Source organism: Erythranthe guttata, chromosome 1 (assembly GCF_056151865.1).
Source record: "Erythranthe guttata isolate IM_541 chromosome 1, IM_541, whole genome shotgun sequence".
NCBI lineage: Eukaryota > Viridiplantae > Streptophyta > Magnoliopsida > Lamiales > Phrymaceae > Erythranthe > Erythranthe guttata.
The window spans coordinates 438,579-461,429 of record NC_142533.1 but is presented as its reverse complement, the minus strand read 5'-3'; the positions used below and the strand labels follow the sequence as shown (position 1 = coordinate 461,429).

At 38.0% G+C, this 22,851-nt stretch overlaps 10 protein-coding genes across 10 annotated transcripts; 2 read left to right on the top strand and 8 right to left on the bottom strand.

Annotated features, from left to right (window-relative positions):
- The first annotated feature begins 74 nt into the window (after positions 1-74).
- Positions 75-1,575, top strand: LOC105977089 (protein phosphatase). The gene is made up of 4 exons (XM_013002355.2): positions 75-223; positions 420-504; positions 595-715; positions 1,320-1,575. The coding sequence occupies exons 1-3, from the start codon at positions 132-134 to the stop codon at positions 694-696; spliced, it is 279 nt and encodes a 92-aa protein (XP_012857809.1). The 5' UTR covers positions 75-131; the 3' UTR covers positions 697-715; positions 1,320-1,575.
- LOC105977088 (S-adenosyl-L-methionine-dependent methyltransferases superfamily protein) lies at positions 1,429-3,685 on the bottom strand. The gene is made up of 8 exons (XM_013002353.2): positions 3,166-3,685; positions 2,894-3,002; positions 2,581-2,805; positions 2,361-2,460; positions 2,164-2,274; positions 1,994-2,077; positions 1,854-1,912; positions 1,429-1,779 (listed from the first exon to the last, which is right to left on the bottom strand). Exons 1-8 carry the CDS (start codon positions 3,443-3,445, stop codon positions 1,587-1,589), a joined length of 1,161 nt encoding a protein of 386 aa, XP_012857807.2. The 5' UTR covers positions 3,446-3,685; the 3' UTR covers positions 1,429-1,586.
- A 1,872-nt stretch (positions 3,686-5,557) lies between these two features.
- On the bottom strand, positions 5,558-6,663 carry LOC105977021 (putative WRKY transcription factor 25). Its single transcript, XM_013002281.2, has 3 exons — positions 6,238-6,663; positions 6,014-6,140; positions 5,558-5,904 (listed from the first exon to the last, which is right to left on the bottom strand). Exons 1-3 carry the CDS (start codon positions 6,506-6,508, stop codon positions 5,754-5,756), a joined length of 549 nt encoding a protein of 182 aa, XP_012857735.2. The 5' UTR covers positions 6,509-6,663; the 3' UTR covers positions 5,558-5,753.
- Positions 6,664-7,669: 1,006 nt separating this feature from the next.
- On the top strand, positions 7,670-11,529 carry LOC105977210 (S-adenosyl-L-methionine-dependent methyltransferases superfamily protein). Its single transcript, XM_013002504.2, has 13 exons — positions 7,670-8,065; positions 8,478-8,536; positions 8,658-8,708; positions 8,836-8,971; positions 9,321-9,406; positions 9,570-9,668; positions 9,773-9,826; positions 9,911-10,055; positions 10,181-10,242; positions 10,350-10,437; positions 10,639-10,722; positions 10,926-11,087; positions 11,189-11,529. Exons 1-13 carry the CDS (start codon positions 7,819-7,821, stop codon positions 11,419-11,421), a joined length of 1,506 nt encoding a protein of 501 aa, XP_012857958.2. The 5' UTR covers positions 7,670-7,818; the 3' UTR covers positions 11,422-11,529.
- LOC105977211 (17.3 kDa class II heat shock protein-like) lies at positions 11,518-12,287 on the bottom strand. The gene has a single exon (XM_013002505.2). It carries the CDS (start codon positions 12,164-12,166, stop codon positions 11,693-11,695), a length of 474 nt encoding a protein of 157 aa, XP_012857959.2. The 5' UTR covers positions 12,167-12,287; the 3' UTR covers positions 11,518-11,692.
- A 272-nt stretch (positions 12,288-12,559) lies between these two features.
- LOC105977020 (17.1 kDa class II heat shock protein-like) lies at positions 12,560-13,344 on the bottom strand. The gene has a single exon (XM_013002280.2). It carries the CDS (start codon positions 13,278-13,280, stop codon positions 12,687-12,689), a length of 594 nt encoding a protein of 197 aa, XP_012857734.2. The 5' UTR covers positions 13,281-13,344; the 3' UTR covers positions 12,560-12,686.
- A 638-nt stretch (positions 13,345-13,982) lies between these two features.
- LOC105977019 (uncharacterized) lies at positions 13,983-15,829 on the bottom strand. Its single transcript, XM_013002279.2, has 2 exons — positions 15,143-15,829; positions 13,983-14,927 (listed from the first exon to the last, which is right to left on the bottom strand). Exons 1-2 carry the CDS (start codon positions 15,605-15,607, stop codon positions 14,130-14,132), a joined length of 1,263 nt encoding a protein of 420 aa, XP_012857733.2. The 5' UTR covers positions 15,608-15,829; the 3' UTR covers positions 13,983-14,129.
- A 120-nt stretch (positions 15,830-15,949) lies between these two features.
- Positions 15,950-17,880, bottom strand: LOC105977232 (uncharacterized). Its single transcript, XM_013002532.2, has 2 exons — positions 17,171-17,880; positions 15,950-16,774 (listed from the first exon to the last, which is right to left on the bottom strand). The coding sequence occupies exons 1-2, from the start codon at positions 17,759-17,761 to the stop codon at positions 16,118-16,120; spliced, it is 1,248 nt and encodes a 415-aa protein (XP_012857986.2). The 5' UTR covers positions 17,762-17,880; the 3' UTR covers positions 15,950-16,117.
- Positions 17,881-18,282: 402 nt separating this feature from the next.
- On the bottom strand, positions 18,283-19,991 carry LOC105977018 (uncharacterized). The gene is made up of 2 exons (XM_088812579.1): positions 19,383-19,991; positions 18,283-19,292 (listed from the first exon to the last, which is right to left on the bottom strand). The coding sequence occupies exons 1-2, from the start codon at positions 19,956-19,958 to the stop codon at positions 18,468-18,470; spliced, it is 1,401 nt and encodes a 466-aa protein (XP_088668705.1). The 5' UTR covers positions 19,959-19,991; the 3' UTR covers positions 18,283-18,467.
- A 679-nt stretch (positions 19,992-20,670) lies between these two features.
- On the bottom strand, positions 20,671-22,238 carry LOC105977017 (uncharacterized). The gene is made up of 2 exons (XM_088812608.1): positions 21,660-22,238; positions 20,671-21,550 (listed from the first exon to the last, which is right to left on the bottom strand). The coding sequence occupies exons 1-2, from the start codon at positions 22,236-22,238 to the stop codon at positions 20,756-20,758; spliced, it is 1,374 nt and encodes a 457-aa protein (XP_088668734.1). The 3' UTR covers positions 20,671-20,755.
- Positions 22,239-22,851: the final 613 nt, after the last annotated feature.

Sequence of the window (22,851 nt, the reverse complement as noted above, 5' to 3'; positions counted from 1 at the left end):
AAGAGACCAAATATGAAATCAGTGAAAACTTGAGGGGTCAAAACTGTAAATTTCCCAATAATTAATGGAAGAAAAATATAATAGAGCAAAATGTTTGGGAATGATTAATGCGTGAGAAAACCAGTTGAAAAATGGGGATTATGGGAGACAAAAATCGGCCCTCTTCTTCGGCAACTTCACCTTGCGCCAATTTCCGTACTGCTTATCACAATTGCTTCAACAGGTTTAATTTCAGTTTATTTTTCTTCTTTTCTTTCTGGGTTTTTGTTTTTCATACTTGTGGTAAATAGAAAATTTGGGTAATTTCATTTCTTGGCAAAGGAGTATTTTGGTTCTTGTATATTGAATGTTTTGATGGATACAATCATAATCCTTAAATTATAATGGGTTGATTTGATTTGATTTGATTTGATTTGTAGGTGGTATTCGGACAAGTTCTTGAAGGGTCAATGGGATAAAATGGAGTGTGTTTCTGAGTGGGATAAATACAGAGAGTGTTTGTCAGTAAGCTCTCAGCTCTCTTATATGTTGTAAAAATTCATTTCTATACTGAAATTAATATAGTTAATCTTGGCCTGATATTTTCATTTTCAGAAACATTTGGATGATAAGCATCTAAGTCGGTTCTTGGATGCCGATGGCGTAATGGATTTCAACAATCCAGCTCAATTCAAAAGTGCCTCCGGTGTCTCTTGAAAATTCTTTTTAATCAGAGGTAAATGCTGGAAATCGATGAGCTTTAATTTGTTGTATAAGATCATTACACTCGATCAATGATTTTTTTTCGTCATCTGTGAAACGCGGTTAATTTCCATACCTAGTTATGATAGTGTTATCACGACACATTTCTAGGTGTCGGATGATGTCTGAATTTCGATAGTTACGTTAGGTGTTTTTGTATGAAGATGATACATAAGCTGACATATTCTTCCATTACCACTTCTTTAAAGACACTAATGTCGGTTCTATGCATCGAACTTTCAAAGTACTGGAACAATCCCGAAATGTTTTTCTTCGAATCTAGTTGATGTTCGATGCTTTATGACAAGTGTTATTCGGATTGAAATTATAGTGTTGTGATGAAATATGTAGTTATACATTCGCACTTACTATATTGCCTTTCTGCACGTTGAAGATTGACTTGAACATAATAAAGAGTTGTATCTATAGATCAGACACTGAATGACTATTTATTCTCGGATTTGGACCACAAGAGTGCTACTGCAGATACTTGTCGAACGGTTTGAATTGCTCGATTATTTTGCATTTCTTGAAAACAGATCATTATGTTTTACGTTTTCCCCCCTGTTTTGTAATAGGGCTACGTGCATATACTGCGATCGACGAGGAAGAGTTAACATACCAGTACGACTACCAGTTTTGGTTTGTATGGAGAGAATTCATCAGCTTTATTAAACGAAAACGATGTAAAAAAATATCAATGTCTACTTATTAGCACATCTCACGCAGTAGAGAATATTGATCATCAACAATAACATATCGATGTTTGTAACAAATGGTTCGTCGACTTTCAAACACTCAGTAGCAATTTTTTTTCGCATTTGTGACCTGTTACATTAGCTTTTTTATTTCTTCTTGAAAAGGAAATGAGCAACCATCCATTCTTCTCCATTGTTGTAACCGAACAATTCCGCAACTGCAATGAAAAATGTTCTCCAATAGACGGTCCACTTGACGGCTGAATCTTTACCGTAAGTGGACTCCATTAATGGCTTTATTGAGCTCAAATTCTGGTCCATTCTCTTAAGCCATTCTTCACTGCAAACAAGATTGTTCGGTTAGATTCTCGAGTTCTACAATCTCAGTTTATATCGATTTTCAAAATCTTATACCTTGTCTGCGCATAATGCTTGCCATTCACAAGCCAGTGATCGACTATAGACACGTCATCCTGCACGAGAGACATCACAATAAGCCAGTTTTCGATACTTACACACTCCGCTGGGCTACAAAATACATAGAGGCAGCTCACCTGAAAGTAAAGGAGCAGGTTTGCTGACGGCATTGTACCTCCAGTAAAGAAGTACCTAGTAATCCAGTCGTCCTCGTTGACATCCTGCATCACAAAATAATTAATAAAAAAAAAAACAATCTTCGAGTTAAACGAAAAAAAAAAGAAGCCACATAATTTGCTGCAATTACCTCAAAGTGGTAAGCAAATGTTTTATGGCAGAAATAATGGATGAACAGAAGACCGTCGGATTTCATCCACTTGGATATCTTCTTAAGAAGATCACGGTAGTTTTTCATATGCTGTATTAAGTGATTGAAGAAAAAAATTCACGAGCATGGCCAATAGTAATTAATAATAATACGTGAATCAAGCAACGATTCGGTACCTCAAACATTTCAATGGAAAATATTCTGTCGTAAGAAGCTTCCATATCAAACGTGCTGATATCTCCAACAACTATCTCCACATTCTGTAACCGAAGATCCCTGCAAGCAAAAACAAGTGTACGTAGTTAAGAGGCACTGGTCTTCGAAAGATTATCCACATGTTGATGTAACATTCGATTAACTCAAAGTATCTGCATGTTAAAAATTAGGCGAAATTACCGACACTGCTCCTCGATGTGTTCCTTTTGGGTAATGGAATTGCAAATCCCTTTGATCAGGCAATTGGGGTATTTCTGAGCAATGTATAGGGAAAGAGATCCCCAGCCACAACCGACATCGAGAACGGAATGACCGTCTTTTATCTGCGATCTCTCACAGTACAACTCCAACATTGCCTTCTCAGCATCGTCTAAAGTGCTGGACTTATCTGAAAAGTAGCAGCAACTGCACAAAATTTCAAACCAGATCAGATCAATTGCAGTATAAATTAAATTAATTCCAAGAGAATATACAGAAAATTAATTAATCTTGCCTGTATTTGAGATGTTTGCCGAGGGCAAGCTTGAAGAAAGATGTAGGAACTTCGTAATGTTGAGACTTTGGCGTTTCTGTCTGGATTGCTATCGGCATTACTTTCAAAGCTGCCACAGATAATTAATTCACAGTAATCAGTTTCCGATTTGGATTAATCATAATCAACAGTAACTTTGTTCGTGTGAGATAAAAAGGGGGGAAAACAAGTTGACGCTAATTTTTCTACCAAAAAAAGGGAAATAAACGATAGCACAGAGTTCAGCAATTTACAATGCACAAAATTGAGGAGATCGGACAGCTGGATGTCGGGGGAGGATCTGTAACCGGAGCGGATGCGACTGGCGAGAAGGAGCCGAGTGAGGCGGCGCACGACGGCGTCAGGCAACAGATTCCGCTCGAGCGAACCGAGCATGAGGCGGACGGTGGCCTCGTAGGGCACCTGGACAATCGAATCCACAATGCCGCCGTTAACTGCCGCCATTGTTACCGGGGAACCGTCAGCTGAAGATGACGGAGTTGCGTATTTTCGCTGTGATTTATCTTTCAGCATGCAAAATTCCTGCGGCGTTTGTGTGGCCACGTTTCACTTGTCAGTCTAGCGGATATGTATGTGACCACGCTTTACTTTTTGTTTTAAAATTTGGCCGTTAATTGTTCGCCATTAATCAAAATTCAGTTTATTTTACGAGTTTCTAATTCACACCAACAACATAAATTAATTAATTAAAGTAGATATAGTTCATCACACGTGATCTCTTTTCTCAGCATTGTTCATGTATTGGTCTTTTATGGTAAAATTTCATTTTCAACATTTTTTTTAACTTGTATAGTAGCTACTAAACTCAAAACATAGGGAATTAGAGGGATAATTACAGTTTTGGTCCCCCAAGTTTGTACGTTTTTCACTTTTGGTCCCCTATTTACCGCCGTCAACAAAATACACACTAATGTTATCAAATTTTAACACATTTAGTCCCTCCGTCTGTTTGACCGTTAAGTAGCAACGGTCAACTATTGAATTAGGGCTGAATTTGAGATTTTTCATAGATAAATTTGCACTCAGACCCCTGCATTCTTTTAAAATATTCCAAAAACACCCTAAAATTTTACCCAACCCTAATTTAACCCCAATTTCATCATTTAACCAATTTTGACAAACAACCCCGATTTTTACAATCATTACCGCTGACCCTTGACCGCCGTTGATTTTTTTTTTTTTTTTAATTTGTACCTTTTTTCGGCTTTGAGTTTTTTATTTAATATTGATTTTGACGCCGTTCACCGACATTGTATTCTCGGTTAACAATGTTGGCTTTTTTTATTTTTCTTGATTTTTTACGAACTTTTTCCTTTGACTTTTTTTTCGCCGATCAACACAATTACTGTATAACACAATAGTAATACCATATTAATATCTAGTATCGTAATATTAAAATTACAAACTTCTAAGAAAGTTTTTATCTAAAATTTTAGGGCCTAAATACAATTTAAAAAAAATTCTAAAATCCATAATTTATTCCCCACAATTTTTTCTTCGTGGAACCGCCAGTGCATCTCAAATTTCTTCCCAAAAAAATATGAAGAAGATGAATTAGGCATGTGCGGAGTAATTTGGAATGAGAAAACCACTTTATTACAACGGTTTCTGGGGCTAACACCGGCCGTTAATTTTTATCTTCTTTTTTTGTCTTAAAATTTTTCCGTCATTGAGATGCGTTGACTTTTTAATTTTTTCTTTATTTTGACTTTTTTTATGATATTATTTTCTCGCCAATTATCAGCTTTGATTTTTTTTAATTATATTTTTCCATTACTGAACAATTTAAATAAAAATCAAGAAAAAAAATGTCAACGCTGTTAAGCCAACATTCAACATCGGTCAACAACGAGAAAAAAAGATCAATCGACAAAAGAGTCAACCGAGTTAAAAAGAAAGTCAACGTCGGATTACCCAATTTTGAAAAATCGGGGTCATTGGTTAAAATAGGTTAATTGATGAAATAGGGGTTATATTATGGTTGGAAATAATTTTAGAGGTTTTTAGAATATTTTGAAAGAATACAGGGGTCTTATTGCAATTTTCACAAAGAAAACCTCAAATTCAACCGTTGACCGTTACTACTTAACGGTCAAACAAACGGAGGGACTAAATGTGTTAAAATGTGACAACATTAGTGTGTATTTTGTTGACGGCGGTAAATGGGGGACCAAAAGTGAAAAACGTACAAACTTGGGGGACCAAAATTGTAATTATCCCGGAATTAGATGTTACACTGGTTAATTTACGGGAACTTAGATGTTATATCTAATTATTTATACTCGATGAATTTGAACCGTAAGTCTACACATAATCACACACACTCATGTGTATGTGTGCTTAGTGGAAAGTTATTTAATTAAATATATGGTTCAAATTTACCCGATGTAAATAAATAGGTGGATTTCATGAAACTCCATGTTATTAACATGAGGTGGATTCAAACATAAATCTGATTACATAACAATCCATTAAACATACATACTAATAAGTGTGTGTGATTATGTTTAAATCTACGGTTGAAATTCGCTCCATATAAATAACCAGGTGTAATATCTAATTAGTAATTACCGCTTATAACACATTATCACACACAATAAATTTATATTTACCACAAAAAAAAAATGTCAATTTAAATTTTTACTTTATCTTTTTATTTTTCGAGGAGAAACATGATATATTAATATTTGAATACACGCTGAAACAAATTGGCAATGCTAAAAAAAATTACAGCAAATTGTCTCTGTTTGCTCCTCTAATTAACCTACTTTGGATCCTGATCATGTTCTAAACGTAATTATTAATTCAACATAATGAAAATTCAATGATTAATTGATGATCTGAGTGTAGAGACAGCTGCTTGATGGTTGTGGATTCCTTCGTACGTAGTTAACACGTACCGTTGATCCTCTTTGTCTCGTTCCACTCTCTTTTTCACCACGCACCCTTCCACCGAGCATTTGTAGTAGTTCCTATTCGTTCATTATACAAGATACAGTCGTCACTATATATAGTTTGCCAAAATATATAATTTTCGAGGATATTATTGAAATAATTAATTTAATTATAGCTAGGTAGTACCTTGGATTTGGGCTATTTTTGACCATCTTTTTTCCATACTTCCTCCACTTGAATCCATCATCAAGTATCTCAATCTCCGACTTCGTTCTGAAAGCAACCTTATCTCTAGTTTCCTTCTTCGTCTCTACTGAATAACACAAAAACATTGTGTTCGAAATCGCCACGACATGTATATAGAATTTATGATATATATACATAAAATATATATGAAGTGAATTGCTTACGGTTATTGATGGTCATGGCTTCAGGGGAGCTACTGCTGCTGCTAACTCGAGTGGCGACTTCATTAGTGGTATAACAATCCAGATCATGATTAGGATTATCATTATAATTACCGCCTGCCGGATTAATAAAAGAAGAGAAGTCTTGATCAAAGTCGAAGAAATCAGAAACGTCGAAATTTGTATACTGGCCGCTATAATGGCCAGCGGCCGATGAGGAGCCGTGGAAACCGAAAGAGGCACCGGACATTTTTGTATCGGGTTGGGGTTGCATTGGTGTATATAAGCCGGTGTATGAAAGCTCAGTTAATGTAGTAAGTTTCGTGGTTGTGTAGTGAGAAGGTTCGTAGATGGTGCAGATTAGATTGCTCTTTGTATATATATATCAGTGGTGGCTAAGGAATTTTTAGTGGGGCCCAAGAAATGCCTAACATATATATGATGATGATATATGTATTATATATGCAAAGTGTAAAAATGGAGAAGAGAGTGGGGTTAGGGTATGTCACTGGATGACTTGGTGCGTAGACTTTTTGATTCTTGCTTTAACTTCTAGATCTTCTGTGTGTGTGTGTGTGAAGTCTACCTACAGTCTCGTGCTTAGACCAATTTTTTTTGATTGATTTTTGAATTGGACGACTTTCCTTCTAATTCATTTCTAAATAAATCTGAATGTAAATTTTGAACTTTGATTTTTCTTTTATAAATTGGGATTTTTGGGTCTTGAAGAACGAATCATAGGGGGTCGTATTCACGAGTAGTCATATGGTATTTTATTGCATGTGATCCACTAATATTGTGAGTTGACGTGCTTCATCCAATCACTTATGGTCTCTTTAGTCTTTACAACACTAATTTAAAATTCCAAATTTCCATTTTTCTTGAAAATTACACTTATAACATCAATATTATTATTATTATTTTAAATTAATACTTAAAAATATTCGAAGTGCTAATTCGAATTTGATTCGTCCAATTTCACGCCGAGATTTGAACAAAACAAATTAGTGGGCTTCATAAGTCGATGCAATGGTAAGCATCTGCCCATAACAGAAAATTAAACCCAGTCAACATATAATTGTCTGGTCAAGGGAAATTGATGATGACCTGGCCTGTTCATATATTGAAACTTCTTTAGGTTAGGGTCTTTGGGTCTTAAGTAATTACAAAACTGGACTGAGAAGTCTTTGTCAATTAGTCACATTGACCCACAAAATAAAAATAAAATTTGGCTTACTAATAATATATTTTTTATAAATTATTAAAAACAGAAAATGAAGAATATAAGAAAAAATTGAAATTATTTTAAGAACTTATGATATAATTTATTTTGAGAGGTAAATTTTTTTTCTTTTCCAAATAGTTATAATTAGTGCAAGATCTATTTTAATAATTGTAGTAAATAGTAATATATATCACTCTATTTATCAGAAATATATAAATATTTATTGGAAAATAGTGGCAGCAATAAAAAAAATTTGCTTTCAAGTTCAAAAGAAAGCTGAAATAGCAATTAGAACCATGAAGGCTAAACCCTGAAAATTCTCAGCCTCGTCGTCCCCACTATTACTCAAAGCGTGAGCTATGGCGCGGTGGAAGCCTACTGCAGCCCAAACATCGACGGTTAAAGAGCGGAAGCCGATTGATAAGAAGCCGAGCAATGCCGAACGATCGGCTCTCTTCGCCAGACGAGAAGCCGCTAAAGTTTTGCGCAGCACGCTCCAGGGCGACGCCCGGCGCCGAGCCGTCGGCTCAATTAAGTCGCTTGTTTACAGTCCGTCCGTGAGGAACAAAAAGGCTACCTTTGCCCTGGTCTGCCAAACTCTTAAGCGTACGTTAGCAACACTTGTGGAATTTAGATTGTACAATCAGTTAAGCAGAGTGTATAACACTCTGTTGAAATGTTAATTAGGGAAAAAAAGAAGCTGTGGATTTGTTCTCAGGAGTGTAACTGAATCTTCAGAGCAGAAAAGCATATTGTTTAATCATTTATGTTTATGGTATTAAATTTTTAATCTCTTGGCTAAACTAAGTATTGTAACTTTTTATCCTGTCACGTTGAGATCGAGCTGAATTTCAATTGAAGCACAATAAAGTGGTTATGAAGTTTCATTTGATAGGCGGATAAGAAATCTCGAAAGTTTTGATTATCCGGTTATATTTGTACTGCACTATGCGTTGTAAATGAGGCAAATGGATAGATTAGTGCTTTTGTTTTGATGCTGTTTATTTTCGATTTGTAGATCTCTCAATTATTAAGGATGTTTTGGAGGAGGCGAATGTTCTAAGTGCCAAGTGGAAGGTAGTAACCACCAGCTAAATATTAATGCAACTATGCGACCTAAATTTCTTTTTTCGGATAGTGTTTTCTTTTCAATATCGATGATACTATGCCAATTTCATCTTACTGTTTGTTTATACAGAAGCACCTGGAACTAATGTATATCATCGCATATGATTTACTCTTTGGACAGGTAAGATGTATTGCCATTTCTTTATTATACACTCAAGAGTGGTTAAGTAGTTTTCGGTATTTTTATATCGTATCCGTTGTTCTATTCTTATTTTCTTTGAGCGATTGACTTAAACAACTTTCTGTAGGAAGTTTCATTAAGTGGTGATGCTGAAAAGTATCTCATGCTGAAGAAAGATGCACTACAATCAGCTCTATCACGTATTTTAAGGCGTAAGGGCTTGAAAACTGTAGAAGACTTGCTGGGTCTTGATAAAAAATCTGGTATACCTTCTCTTCAGTGTTCTTGCTTTGATGATTATATGTACTCTTCATATTAATTAATCTGGTTTTTAAAAAAAATTGACATCATCGAGGAATTGTGTGATATTCCTTGTTTAGAACTAAAGAACGGCTACATGTTTCTGGTTTGCTTTGTATACGCTATGATAATGTAGTGATAAGATCTACGAATCAATCAACCTGCGCTATCTGAATGCAGAAACAATTCAATGAATTTAACATTTGTGCCGTCCCTCTAATGCACCCGAAAGACATGTTCATCAGGAATTTATGTTTAGGCAACTATTGACTTTTCCCTCTTTCCTAAATTCTATAATCTGTTTCTCTGCAGAAGTAAGAAAACCTCGTTATGTTCGTGTGAACACTTTAAAGATAGACACAGAATTCGCCAAAAGCGAATTAAGACAACAATATTCGGTATGTTATATTATTTAAAGGAGTACACAGTACAGTTAAACTACTTTAATATATTGCAAGTCTTCATTAAGAGCTCGACATATGCTTGCTTTTTCATCTCTTAGGATTCTCTATATCTAAAATTCAATGAAGATTTTCTTTGACTGTCGTCTCTATCCATCAGGTCCAGGAGGATGACATGGTGCCCGATTTGTTGATCCTCCCACCCGGTGCTGATTTGCACAATCATCCTCTAGTCAAGAATGGAAGTATTTTCTTGCAGGTATTTATTTCCCAGAGTTTAAAAAACGTCTTATTTGTAGCTAATGTTGGAAAAAAGACAATGGAACATGAACTGGAAGTATGAAATGCCTGTTTTGTTTTTAGGGAAAGGCAAGCTCGATGGCTGCCATAGCTCTCGGACCGAAACCTGGATGGAAGGTACAGTACTTGTCAAGCCAAATATATAATGTTGTTTAATCTTCACATTGTTTTCTGTTGCCTAAGACAACTGTATTTGCGAAGGTCATTGATGCTTGCTCAGCTCCCGGTAACAAAACTGTGCACCTTTCCGCTCTTATGAAGGGCAAGGGGAAAATTATAGCTTGTGAACTTAACAAAGACAGGGTTAAGCGCCTGCAAGATAACGTCAAACTGGCGGGGGCCATAAGTATCCTTTGTGTCATTACTTTTCCTCCACCTGTCTGCATATGCATGTTTCTGCTTTATCGAACAAATTGCAAAAAGAATCTGCCCATCGATTTCTGTTAGATGGTAAACTTAACCTTGGCCTAGATGTGAAAGTTAAGCATGGAGACTTCTTAAATCTTGACCCTAAAGATCCTTCATATTCGAAGGTAATCCTTAATTGTTTTTTGGTCTTCGTGATTATGCCGTGATATTATCTTGTTGACTGACACAAGTGTTGAAATTCTCACAAATAATTCTCTTTTTAATTCCGTAGGTACGAGCTATACTCTTAGATCCATCATGTTCTGGATCAGGCACTGCCTTCGACAGATTAGATCATTTACTCCCGTCGCATAGCGCAGGTGACTATTAGGTTTCTAACTCCAACACTTTTGATATAAACCTTAGTACTCGAATGTTTCTTTTTTTTCCCCTTAAAAGAGAGAAAAAGAAAAAGATTGGCATTATAAATAGCGATTACAATTTACATCACACACACACGCACCAAAAATATTCGAACCCGTTTATTCATGCAACATATTCTCTTTCTTGATTACATTCAGAAGGCACCTCTGATAATGTTGATGTAAAGCGACTTCAGAAGCTTGCGGGTTTCCAAAAGAAGGCTCTAGAACACGCATTATCTTGTAAGGCTAAAATCTGATTACTCATCGTTGTTGATATCTGCGCAATGAACAATAATTTGTTCCCACAATAGTAATTATTGTTATTTTGTTTTTCGATTTATGAATCAAGATGCAAGACCTTTTTCTTCACGTCCCCTTTTTGAGTTGATAAAAAGGGAGCAAAAAACACTAATTTGTTCCTACTGTTGTTGTATTTGGTATAGTCCCATCGGTGGAGAGAATTGTTTACAGCACATGCTCAATACATCAAACTGAGAATGAAGATGTTGTCAACTCTGTTTTGCATTTTGCTTCATCACTTGGCTTCCAACTCGCGACAGCGTTTCCCCAGTGGCCTCGCCGTGGTCTCCCTACTTTCGACGGGTGTAAGTTCTTTGCTATGCTATAAAATTCACTCTCTATATTTCAGGCAGATAATTTCGGTTATAGCAATGATTAACATTATCTTTAACTTTCTTCTTTTCAGCTGAACATTTGTTACGAACAGATCCGACAATAGACAAAGAAGGCTTCTTCATCTCTCTTTTTGTTCGAGAAGGCCTTGCACAAAACGAAGATCACCAAATTCGCAGAAACTCCCAAAGCAGGGCAAGAAAACCTTTAAACATCTTCGTGGCGAAAATGCTTAAAGTTTCGAGGCACCACCGATTTAAACTCTCTCGCAACAGAGCAAATGCAGCTTCTTCTCGAGGTATCTAAACTTTTTTGTAGACTATTTATTATACACAATTTTTCAACTTCAAAATTTTTGATACAAAATTGAGTATGAAGATACTGATTTTTAGGGCAAGAAGATTGAATTCAAAACATATATCATAATCATTCATCATTTCATTTCAAAAACCACAATACCACAACCACAAAAGCAAAATCACATGACAAAAAGTTGTCATGTAACACAAAACAGAAACATTATTCAATACTAACTCGAAACCTTAACACATAACAGAAACACACAGAACCAGTCTCTTCAAGCAATTTTAACCTCAATAGTCTTGGGCTTCTTCGGCTCCGGCGGAGGCAGTTTCTCGACCGTGACAGTCAGCACTCCGTCCTGACAAACAGCCGTGATCTTATCAGTGTTGGCATTTTCCGGCAACACAAATTTCCGCATAAACTTTCCGATCCTTCGCTCCATTCTCACGTACTTGGCCCCTTCTTTCTCCTCTTCCCTCTTCCTCTCGCCGCTGATCAGCAAAAGATTGTCTTCCTCAACCTGCACTTTAATGTCGCCGGATTTTAAGCCTGGCATGTCGATCACGAAAACATAGGAGTTAGGGTATTCTTTGACGTCAGCGGGTGTTGCCGCCATCGCCTTGGCGTCTCGAACGTAGGTTCTGGTCGGCGCGCTGACCGATTTGGTCGCGTCGGAATCGTCGGTGTCGAGCATGTTGTGGAGAGTGTGGAGGAGTGGCGCGTCAAATCCCATTAGCCTGAAATCCATTTTTCTGTTTCTTGAAATTTGGGGATAAATCTTTTGAGATAGAATTTATTTTTTTCTGATGGTATTTTGCAGATGTTAATTGACGAGTAGTGTGGGGGGTGGGGTGGTGGATTTATAGTGTGGGTGTGGAAGAAGGAGAAGTAGAATGAAGAAGTTTCTAGAGAGGGAAAACGGAAAGCTTCTGGCGCTATCTGGTAGAATTGATGTGTTTCTAGAAAGTGACAGGTCCGCCACGTGGCAAAACGGTAGGAAATTTTGGAGCGTGTCTTTTTACTACTTCCACCCTAAAAAAAATCGTCCTTTTACCAAAGAATGAAGCATTTATTATTCAACACTATATGATTTTCTATTTAATTATTTTTAAAGTACAAGAGTTTATTAGTACTAGTGACATTACACAACGATTTATTAAAATAAAATAAAATATATACATACAATACATATACTATACACACCCTAAAGCAAAACATTTTATGTACAAAAACGTATTAAACATAGGGCAGATTTTTCCTCCAACACTTTAATCTTTTTTTGTTCCATCTAATTCTCCATGGCTGGCTTCACTCTCATGCCAATCACTAGCTTTCATCTCCCCAGTACTCCCTTCTCCTCCGCCGCCAGCGCCGCCGCACTGGTGGCCGGCGCCAACCTTCACTTCAATCACTTTCGGCTTCTTGGGCTGCGGCGGCGGGCTCTTGTCCACCACCACCGTCAACACCCCGTCCTCGCAAACAGCCGACACCTTCTCTTTATCCGCGTTATCCGGCAATTCGAACTTCTTAAGCATCTTCCCAAATCTCCTCTCCATCTTCAAATACTTGACCCCTTCTTCCTTATCCCGCCGCCTCCGCTCGCCGCAGACGACCAAAACGTTGTCGTCTTCGAGGTGGACTTGAACCTGGTCGGCCTTCAGCCCCGGCATGTCCACCACGAAGTTGTACGAATTCGGGAGCTCGATGACGTCGGCGGGGGTCGATTTCATGGCTTTATTGTCGCGGATGAAGGTGCGCGACGGGTGCTGCGGCTTCTCGGTGTCGTCGATGAATTCGAGCATGTCGTGTATTGCTGATATCATCGTGTTGTCTAATCCGAGGTCCCTTAACGCTACTTCCATGGTTGTGGTTTTCCCGGTTTTTTGGAACTGAGCTTATGAACTGAAGTGTTCAATTAGTTGTTGAGTTACTATATATATGTATTTGAAATATGATCCATTTATAAAGTTTTTGGATAAGTGAAAAGTTAAGGCGGTGATAATGACGTGGCATTTGAGGGAGGCACGTGGCGGTGTGGGGAGGGATGTGGTTGCCATGTAGGTGTTTCTGCTTGACATGTAGGATTGTTCTGACGTCTGTTTTTTAATTGGGCTAAAAAGCCCAAACTAATGTATACATTATTTATAACAAATGGGCCACAATATATATGGAATTTTGCCCAAACTAATGTATACATTACACTATATATAACAAATGGGCCACAGTATATATGGAATTTTGATTTACAAAAATAATTCCGAAATTCTAATTTTTTTTCGTCCTATTCAGAAGTGACAAATAAAATCAATATTATTATGTATTTTTTTATTATATGTGGAAAAAAAAATTGAAATTTTGATACACCGATAGTTCCAACCGTATTTGTTTTTTGGAACAAAGTTCTTGATTCGAATTTTTGAAAATTTTATTTTAACTTTTTAATTTTTTTGGGATTTTTTGAATGAATTCGGATCAATTTGTCACTTGAAAAAAATTGAAATTTTCCGAAAGTGCTAATTTGATTCGATCCGTCCAATTTTCAACCGAGATAGGAAAGACGAGACTGTAAAATAATTTTTCGTATTTTTCTTCTCAATCATCTGCATCAAACTTTCAGAACACAACAAATCATCGAGTTTCGTCTGATGAGTAATTGCAATTGACCTTACTATATATATACTTGACACAACTCGTATCGACAATGATGAACATCAAAGCACATCATCCTCTTCGTCATCTTCCCCTTTAACGATAGCCTCACTCGCCTTCTCCACAATGTACCCATACTTCCTAAGTAAATACATCACGCACCGACTAGCATTACCGACAAACACAACCCCAATCAACGAGAGCCAAACCATAACCGATATCTTCGCCACATCATACACCGTACGCTCCACTTGCTTAGGCGTCATGCTGACCAACGTCACGAAGTACGTAAGCGTCTGCGCGCTTATAGCGATCCACATAGTCACCATTTGAGTCCACATCCACCTCCTCCTCCTCATCGGCAATCCACTCACTTGCAGCAAGATTATGCTGAGCGAAGCCAAGAACGCAACCGTGTTGAATATCATGTATTGGCCGTACTTTTTAGGTAGCGTGTACGCCATTACAGATTGTCCCGCTTTGTGTGGTTTGTCTGCACGGATCGTGCTGTTTGGATTGCCCGAGAAATCGTCCTGCCAAACGCCACCTGGCGGGGAGAGCCCGGCTTGGAAAGCGACAGTTGCGAGAAGCGACGCGACGATCATTAGTGCGTTTCGTTTTCTGGCTAGCCAATCTGTGTGCTTTTGTTTTTTCTTTGCGGAGGTTTTCGTCGTCTTGTTGATCTCGGAGATATCTGCGTCGTTAAGTGTGACGGATTCTTCGCATTTTTCGAGACATCGTTTAATCTCTAAATCCCTCAAGTCACATGTGCTTTGTAATAAGAGATCTAACGGTGTTAAGGCGTTTGCATTTCTTGATTCTGCTTCAATTCTAGTGTTATTTAGCAGATACTTTACAATCTGCAAATATTGCAAATCATCACCCCTCTATTTTCTTATATTGCTAAAAAATCCCATGTGTTATTTTTATTAGCGAAAAAAACTCCCTATAAAGTCTCACTATTTAGGACTTGTGTGATGAAAGAAATGAATTATAGGGGTGTTTGCTAGCATTTATTTAAACACATGGGGTACTAAATGCAATAAAAAATATTAGAAATTGAAATATTGCGCACCTCAATCTGTTTCTTGGCAACTGAAAGATGCAGAACGGTGTTTCCTTCTCGATCCTTCCAATTCAGTAATTTGTCATCTCTCTCAAGAAACTGCAGCAGCAATTTCATCGACTCGAGGCGATTGTACTTCACGCAGAGATGCAAACAGCTCTCTCCTGCGGCGGTCAGCACCGCCGCGGCCGGCGGCGCCGCCTTCAGCAACTCACTCAAAACCACCGTTCTGCCCTTGATCGCCGCCAGATGAAGTGGGCTCCTCCCATCTCCGTCCAAAACATAGCACATCGAAGAATCTATTGAAACCAGATCCTTCACTATTGTTGCGTGCCCTTTTGCCGATGCAAAGTGAAGGGCTGAAGACCCTTTTGAATTCAGTGATTTTGATAGCTCGGGATTTGTTGTTAGAATTTTCTTGATGAATTCCACGTGGCCCAGAAGCACTGCTGTGTGTAATTGATTTTCAGACATGGAAGAAATGCTTGAGGATTTTCTTCTAGAAGCTGTGTAAGAAGTGAAATTGAGCCTATTATTGCTGCTTTTTTTTATCAATTTTTTTTTTGATTCTGATTCTGAAATTATGAAAGATTTTTTTTTTTTTTTATTCTGATTATGAAAGTATGAAAGTTTTTTTTTTTTTTTTTTTTTTTAGGATTTGAGCTTTATTTGCAGCCTCCAATTAGGACAGGGTTTTTTTTTCTTCAGGGTCCAGAGTCAAAGGTTATTATTGTAAATAAAATAATGATATTTTGCATCTAGAAGAACTTATATTTTTGATGATTCCCAGTTTGTATACTTCACTTCTGCAATATGTTTTTAATAGAGCAAAACTTAACAAATTTGTAAGCAAAATACATTTTATTACATCTTCTGCAAAAATCCAAACTTCAAAACATGAAACTCATTATTGATCAAGAAAAGCAAAAAAAAAAAAAAAAAAAAATTCACACACACATACACACTTGCTTGACAAAAACAGATTCAGACAGTAGAATTTTCCTGGCACGCTTCGACCGAATTTCGAAATCGTTTAGGACGCCACACATTAACACCTTTCTTCTTCAGCCACCTGTCCGCTAACCGAGCCGTGTTCCCGACGAGAAGAGTCGCCATCACAGCAGTCCACACAGCCAATCCGATCTCAATAACATGGCTCAGCGATCTCCCGAACTTTTTCGGAGTGACAGCAGCGATCGACATCGCGTAGGTCACAGCGATGGATGTTATCGTCACCCACATAATCACCATCAGAATCCACATGAATATCTTCTTCCTAAACGGGAGCCCGCTTATGAGAAGCAATATCGTACTGAGAGACGAGATGAAGGCTATCGTGTTTGCCCTTATGAAGCTCTTGAATGCTTTCGGATGATGGTGCGCCATTATCGACTCCCCTGCTCTGTGTGGGTTTACGAGGTAGTTGCCCTGCGGATCTTGCGTTAGATCTTCTTGCCAAACGCCGCCAGCTGGACTCACTCCGGCTTGAAAGGCCATCGTTGCTATGAGGATCGCGACCACCATTATGGAGTCCCGTTTCTTGGTAAGCCATTTGATTGGTTTGTTGTTGTATGCTGTTTTCGTGTTGAAGTTCGTTGCGTTCACATCCATGTCTGTGTTTTGCACCAAGTATCGAATTATCTGCAACCATTTTCCCGTTCAACTTTTAGATAAGAGTACGGAGTTCGTTTCGTTCGACACTCCCGTGTTATATCAAATTGTTAAAAAAACTCCTTTTGTTGTTAAAATGAGGTAAAAAAAACCCTCTAAATGATGCGTTTAGGGGATTATTTTGCTAATATTTATAACATGGAGGTGCTGAATGCAATTAAACCGAAAAGTACGATTACATGTTATGATCTTTTAAACCAATCAGGTAAAAAAATTCTCCATAATCATTTGCAAGTTGCAACTGAAAAATATGCAGATAGAGATAGAAGAAGAGAATTAAATAACCATCACATGCACACGATGAATCCATCGACTACCGTTGAAATTATGCCGGAAAAAAAAAAAAACCTGACTTTGTAAAAATACCTCCGATTGTTTATTCCCGAGTGCCATGTGTAATATAGTGTTGCCGTCGTCATCCTCCGAATAGAGGAGTTCTTTAAAGATGGGCACCAGAATCTTCAAAGACTCTAATTGGGAGTATTTAACACACAAATGCAGAACGGTGAGGCCTCGATCGAGCTTTTCTCGGGCAGCGACGGGAGCTGCCTCAACGAGCAATGTCACGACCAAATCATGGCCTTTCATGGCTGCGAGATGTAGAGGATTCCTGCCCTGAGAGTCGCGCGATAGGCACATATCAGGTGCAGCTGATAACAATTCCTCTGCGATTTCCACATAGCCTCTAGCCGAGGCTATGTGAAGTGCAGACGATTGTTGGGAGTCTAATTCTTCGGCAAGACGAGGATTTATTTTCAAGATTTCTCGAACAAAGGCCAAGTGCCCGTTCGTCGTTGCTATATGTAGAGGAGTCTTGTTTGAACACGTGTACGAGATTTTATCGAGGAGAAATTGATCTGTTTGGTGTAGTTCTTGCAGAGCTCTTGTATTGCCACTCGATGCAACGTCGTAAAGACGTTGCTCTGCCGATTTTCTTTCCATCTCTCTTAGTCCCATTTTCGGACACAAGAATCATGTTTATGTATAGAGTATGGGGATTCAAATGAGAAATGACTTCGGTTGACTTGTGATAACGATATTCAGGGAAGACTCGGTCCGGAGATTCTCCGAGGGTTGACTCAGACTTTGCAAGAAGAAGATGGTGTTACTCTGTAAAGAAGACTTTTTCAACCAGGTATCACTATCAAACTAAATTACTAGGAAACCACCTATGGCTACATCTGCTAAAGATTAATTAACTGAAATTAGTTAGAAAATACACTGTCAGGGCTTAAATCAATTGTAATATATACCTAATATACTGATTATTTTTCTGACCAATAATTATTATTTATTTCTTCATAAGGTTGTTGCATGCAGTTAACAGAGTATTATACTCCAATGTATGAGAACCCACAACCAAATATAAATTGGATACACAACCGACTGCTCGTTTAGTCAACACCGTTCTTCGTTTTCTTGTTTTCATATTATGTGAACGTTCGTTCGTTGATAAGGTGCATCGTTCGACACGGTCGTAAAGTCAGTCAATATGCTTATATGGTGATGATAAATTTTCAGTATTAAACTATACAACACATTGCTAACACTTTGACATTTGAGGTTGCACATAAAAAACTTGGCATTATTGATACAGTAAAAACTGAAATATTTTCACACAGACATAAAACAACGAAAGACAAACCGGAAAAAAAATAAAAAATTAAACACCAACATTATTCACAAGAACATCTAATGAAGAAGTTGCTGTAATAACCCTCGTCCTCAATCTCTTCCTCAGCTTCTTAACCGCCATCGCTACCAAACGAAGCGTATGTCCAATGAGGAGTAAAGCCATAAGGCACATCCACACAAATACGGCAGATCCGATCACAGTCAGAACCGTTTTTTGTTCCCGATCGGGGGTCAAAACTAATATCGAGATAGTATAAGTGAGCGCGACAGCTGTAATAGCAACCCATGTAATCACCATCAGAATCCACATAAAGAATCTTCTCCTTATCGGCAATCCACTCATCAGAAGCAATATAATGCTGAGGGATGCAATGAAACCCGTCGTGTTATAGATATAAAACGACACGTACCCTCCGGAGTAGTTATTCGCCATCACGGAAGAACCCGCCGTATGAGGATCGTCCACCGGGTTTCCTTGAGAGTCGATGAGTTTGTCGTCTTGCCATACTCCGCTCGGAGGGTTGACTCCAACTTGGAAAGCCATCGTTGCTATTAGCGAAGCTACAATCATTAACGCACTCTTCTTTTTCTCCAGCCAATCGTCTTGCTGCTTGAGCAACTTCTTCCAGCTATGGGAGTTCGATCGATCGAAAGAAGTAGGCAGGGCTCGGGTTGCTGTCGCTTCTTGATTAAGCATATTCGCCCCGATAACTCCAGCTCTTTTGAGGGAATCTTCGATTTCTAAATCTCGTACGTCCCTTCTACTTTGAATCAAAACGTCTAATGGCGATATCCCGTTAAGATTCAGTGCATTCACTTCGAGTGTAGATACGGTCAACAAGAAGTTGATGGTCTGCTAAAACATTTTCGACTTCAAATTAAATAACTTGGCTATTAAAATGCATCATTTATAAACGGAGATTAGTGATTTTTGAATAATTACCTCAACTTGCTTATCTGCCACAGCTAAATGAAGGAGAGTGTTTCCTTCGGCATCTTTAGAGTTTACGAACACGGGTTCGCGTATAGTACTCACCAGCAGCTTTAAAGGCTCGAGTTGGTAGCGTTTGACGCATAAATGAAGGATGTTTTCTCCTCCGTACACATTCATTTGTGCTGCTTCCGGTTTTGCTCGAAGCAGAATTTTCATGACTTCGATACGGCCTTTGAGTGCTGCTAAATGGAGGGGCGTTAACCCGTTTCTGTCACGGGCTAGGCATGTTTGATGATCAACCGATACTAGGGCTTTGACCACGTCAACATGGCCTTTTGCTGAAGCTAAATGAAGCGGAGACGATTGCTGGAAGTTCAACTCACTTGTGAGCTCAGGTTTTGCTTTTACGATTTCCTTCACGAAATCGACGTGGCCTAACATTGCTGCCACGTGCAGAGGAGTCTCGGAGAAATAGTTGGCTGAAACTCGATCGAGAATTAGCGGATCGTCTTTTAGCAGCGTTCGCAATGAACTGATGCTCCCTTTTGATGCTGCATCAAATAGCTTAGTTTCTAGTGTTTCCATTTCTTTTGATATGATCAAATATCCAACATTCAACATTTTATATAGACCAATGTATTAAAATAATAACAACCAATGTGTATCTCTCTCTCTGAAAGTCAACTTCCACATAGGTTTTATTGTCTGAACGTAGCAATGGCACTGTTGGATTACAAAATCAGATAAATATTCAGAAGAAGTAGTCTCCTACGAAATCAATCATCGTCATACGAATATCGACTTTATATATGATACGTGCAAATTGCTGCCTTGAATCAAGACTATATATACACTGATTTTGTTTTAACCTTAATTATTCGGTACAGTTGGTTAACAGATTATTGTCCAGGTACGAACTTCACCAGCTACTAAGACGAAGAAACAGAATGAATCACACATGCGCGCGCGCGCGCACAGATACGTACAATTAGGGTGCATATTATCACACTCTGAATCGGTTTTTCGTTCATTATAATAAGGCACAAGATTTTGTAGAGAGACGAATAATTTAGGAGGATCAACAATTGTCGCAGCACTGGTTGCGACAATTTAAGTCAACCTTTTCACATAGGTTATTTTTTATCGTCTGAACAAGACTGTTGAGCAAATGGCATTGGTGGATTACAAAATCATACAAGAAGAAAAAAATGTAGCTTAATGCAAATTGTTCAACTTTCAATTGTAGTGAAACTCCGATAATTTAATGCCATTTCGGTAGAATTGATACAAACTGAAATTTCACAAAGCTGAACATTATAATTTCACAACATTTCAAACATCACAAGACAAATAAACAAACAAATAAACAAAGAAAGTAAGATTTAAACGCCATCGTTATGGAGACGAACAACAGATGAAGTTGGTGTATGAATTTTCGTTAGCCTCCTCCTCAACTTTCTAACTATCTTCAACACCAAACGAATCGTATGTCCAACCAAGAGGAGACCCATCAGGGAGACCCACACATATATAGTGTATATTATCAAACTAACAAATGTTCCATCTAACGGCGTCACGCTTGTTACCGAGTTTAAGTAAACTATGGCAGTTGCTGTGATTGCAATCCACGTGGTCACCATTAGTACCCACATAAAAAACCTGTGCCTTATCGGCAATCCACTCATCAAAAGCAATATAATGCTGAGAGAGGCAATGAATCCTATTGTGTTATACATATAAAATATCGAGTACAAATCTGGAAAGTTACGCGACATTATAGAATATCCCGCATATTGAGGTTTAAACGTGGGATCTCCAGGCTCAACTAGTTTATCCTCTTGCCATACTCCGCCTGGCGGGTTTACTCCAACTTGAAATGCCATTGTTGCAAGCAGTGAAGCCACAATCATCAATGCACTCTTCTTTCTCTCCAGCCAATCATGATCTTGTTGCTTGTTTTTCTTCTTCACATTTGTCGATGAAGGAAAGGCTCGAGTTGTTGTCTTGTTATTATTAATCTCCAAATTTCCAATGGCACCAGCTTTTTTGAGGGACTCTTCGATTTCTAAATCCCTAACATCTCTTCGGCTTTGAGTCAAAATGTCCACAGCTGTCATCCCGTTAAGATTCAGCGCATTCACCTCAAATGCAGGCACACTCACCAAGAAGTTGATCGTCTAATTAATTAAAGAAAGAGCTTCCATCATCAGCTTTAAATAATAATAAAGAAAAAAAACAAAATAGATATATATGTATGTATGTATGTATGCATGTATGTATGTATACCTCAACTTGCTTGTCTGCGACAGCTAGATGAAGGAGTGTATTTCCATCACCATCTTTAGAGTTTACGAACCGAGGATGGCCTAAAGTAGTCTTCATCAAGAGCTTTAGAGACTCTAGTTGGTAGTGTTTGACACACAAATGAAGGATGTTTTCTTCTCTATACACCGTCACTTGTGCTGCTTCATGTTTTGCTCGGACCAAAATCTTGATTACTTCGAGCTGGCCTTTGAGTGCCGCTAGATGAACGGGAGTTAGCCCGTTTCTGTCACGGGACATACATGTTCGCTGGTCAACCGATAATAGCGCTTTGACCACATCAACATGGCCTTTAGCTGAAGCTAAATGAAGAGGAGACGAGTGCTGGGAATTCAACTCACTTGTGAGCTCAGGTTTTGCTTTTACGATTTCCTTCACGAAATCGACATGGCCTAACATTGCTGCCACGTGCAGAGGAGTCTCGGAGAAATAGTTAGTTGAAACTCGATCGAGAATTAGCGGATCATCTTTTAGCAGCTTATGCAATGAACTGATGCTCCCTTTTGATGCTGCTTCAAATAGCTTACTTTGTAATGTCTCCATTTCCTTTTTGATCTATGATCCAATATACAACATTCAAATTAATCATATACATATAAACCAAATTAATGTGTGAACAAGTCTGCAGGTAGCAATGGCGTTGGTGGACTACACGAAAATCGATTATCCTTGTACGCATATTGACTTCATATGTATCTTTCATTAATAAATTTTTCTTAATGAAGTACAGTTAGTTAATTAACAGAGTATTCTCCAATGTGTTCGTCATGTAAGAACCCACAACCAAATATAAACTGGATACATGAATATCACTAACTACTTAAACAAATCAAAAGAATGAATCACACACACACACACACACACACACACACACACACAAAGTCGTTTTATATATAAAACGACCTTTCCTTGTTTCTTTGTTTGCGTATTATGTGAACATTCAACAAAGTCAATTATGTCTATGGTGACGAATAATTTCATATTGAAATATTTTTCTTTTTTCTGAATAGTTATCTATTTTGTGATCCACCAATGGCATTGCACTGCCACCTTACCTACATAAGTTCAATACCAACAAGTTGTTAAAGACTTTGACTCTAAATTGTGGAATTCAAATTGAAAACACTGTTCCAAATCGTAAATTGTCAGAACAAAT

Bases quoted from the DNA above. Each gene is read 5' to 3' on its own strand.
- LOC105977232 (XM_013002532.2), bottom strand. From the start codon at position 17,761: ATGGGACTAAGAGAGATGGAAAGAAAATCGGCAGAGCAACGTCTTTAC. The intron at 16,775-17,170 runs GTATTTTTACAA...AAATGGTTGCAG, and splicing joins TCGGGAATAAACAATCGGAG to ATAATTCGATACTTGGTGCA.
- LOC105977017 (XM_088812608.1), bottom strand. From the start codon at position 22,238: ATGGAGACATTACAAAGTAAGCTATTTGAAGCAGCATCAAAAGGGAGC. The intron at 21,551-21,659 runs GTATACATACAT...TTAATTAATTAG, and splicing joins TCGCAGACAAGCAAGTTGAG to ACGATCAACTTCTTGGTGAG.
- LOC105977088 (XM_013002353.2), bottom strand. From the start codon at position 3,445: ATGCTGAAAGATAAATCACAGCGAAAATACGCAACTCCGTCATCTTCA. The intron at 2,275-2,360 runs GTACCGAATCGT...CACTTAATACAG, and splicing joins TTTCCATTGAAATGTTTGAG to CATATGAAAAACTACCGTGA. The intron at 1,780-1,853 runs GTATAAGATTTT...TCTTGTTTGCAG, and splicing joins AAGCATTATGCGCAGACAAG to TGAAGAATGGCTTAAGAGAA.
- LOC105977020 (XM_013002280.2), bottom strand. From the start codon at position 13,280: ATGGAAGTAGCGTTAAGGGACCTCGGATTAGACAACACGATGATATCA.
- LOC105977018 (XM_088812579.1), bottom strand. From the start codon at position 19,958: ATGGAAACACTAGAAACTAAGCTATTTGATGCAGCATCAAAAGGGAGC. The intron at 19,293-19,382 runs GTAATTATTCAA...ATGTTTTAGCAG, and splicing joins TGGCAGATAAGCAAGTTGAG to ACCATCAACTTCTTGTTGAC.
- LOC105977211 (XM_013002505.2), bottom strand. From the start codon at position 12,166: ATGGATTTCAGGCTAATGGGATTTGACGCGCCACTCCTCCACACTCTC.
- LOC105977021 (XM_013002281.2), bottom strand. From the start codon at position 6,508: ATGCAACCCCAACCCGATACAAAAATGTCCGGTGCCTCTTTCGGTTTC. The intron at 6,141-6,237 runs GTAAGCAATTCA...TGTGTTATTCAG, and splicing joins AGCCATGACCATCAATAACC to TAGAGACGAAGAAGGAAACT. The intron at 5,905-6,013 runs GTACTACCTAGC...ATGAACGAATAG, and splicing joins AAAAATAGCCCAAATCCAAG to GAACTACTACAAATGCTCGG.
- LOC105977089 (XM_013002355.2), top strand. From the start codon at position 132: ATGGGGATTATGGGAGACAAAAATCGGCCCTCTTCTTCGGCAACTTCA. The intron at 224-419 runs GTTTAATTTCAG...TTTGATTTGTAG, and splicing joins TATCACAATTGCTTCAACAG to GTGGTATTCGGACAAGTTCT. The intron at 505-594 runs GTAAGCTCTCAG...TTTCATTTTCAG, and splicing joins AATACAGAGAGTGTTTGTCA to AAACATTTGGATGATAAGCA.
- LOC105977019 (XM_013002279.2), bottom strand. From the start codon at position 15,607: ATGTCTGAAAATCAATTACACACAGCAGTGCTTCTGGGCCACGTGGAA. The intron at 14,928-15,142 runs GTGCGCAATATT...CAATATTTGCAG, and splicing joins TTGCCAAGAAACAGATTGAG to ATTGTAAAGTATCTGCTAAA.
- LOC105977210 (XM_013002504.2), top strand. From the start codon at position 7,819: ATGGCGCGGTGGAAGCCTACTGCAGCCCAAACATCGACGGTTAAAGAG. The intron at 8,066-8,477 runs GTACGTTAGCAA...TTCGATTTGTAG, and splicing joins GGTCTGCCAAACTCTTAAGC to ATCTCTCAATTATTAAGGAT. The intron at 8,709-8,835 runs GTAAGATGTATT...AACTTTCTGTAG, and splicing joins ATGATTTACTCTTTGGACAG to GAAGTTTCATTAAGTGGTGA.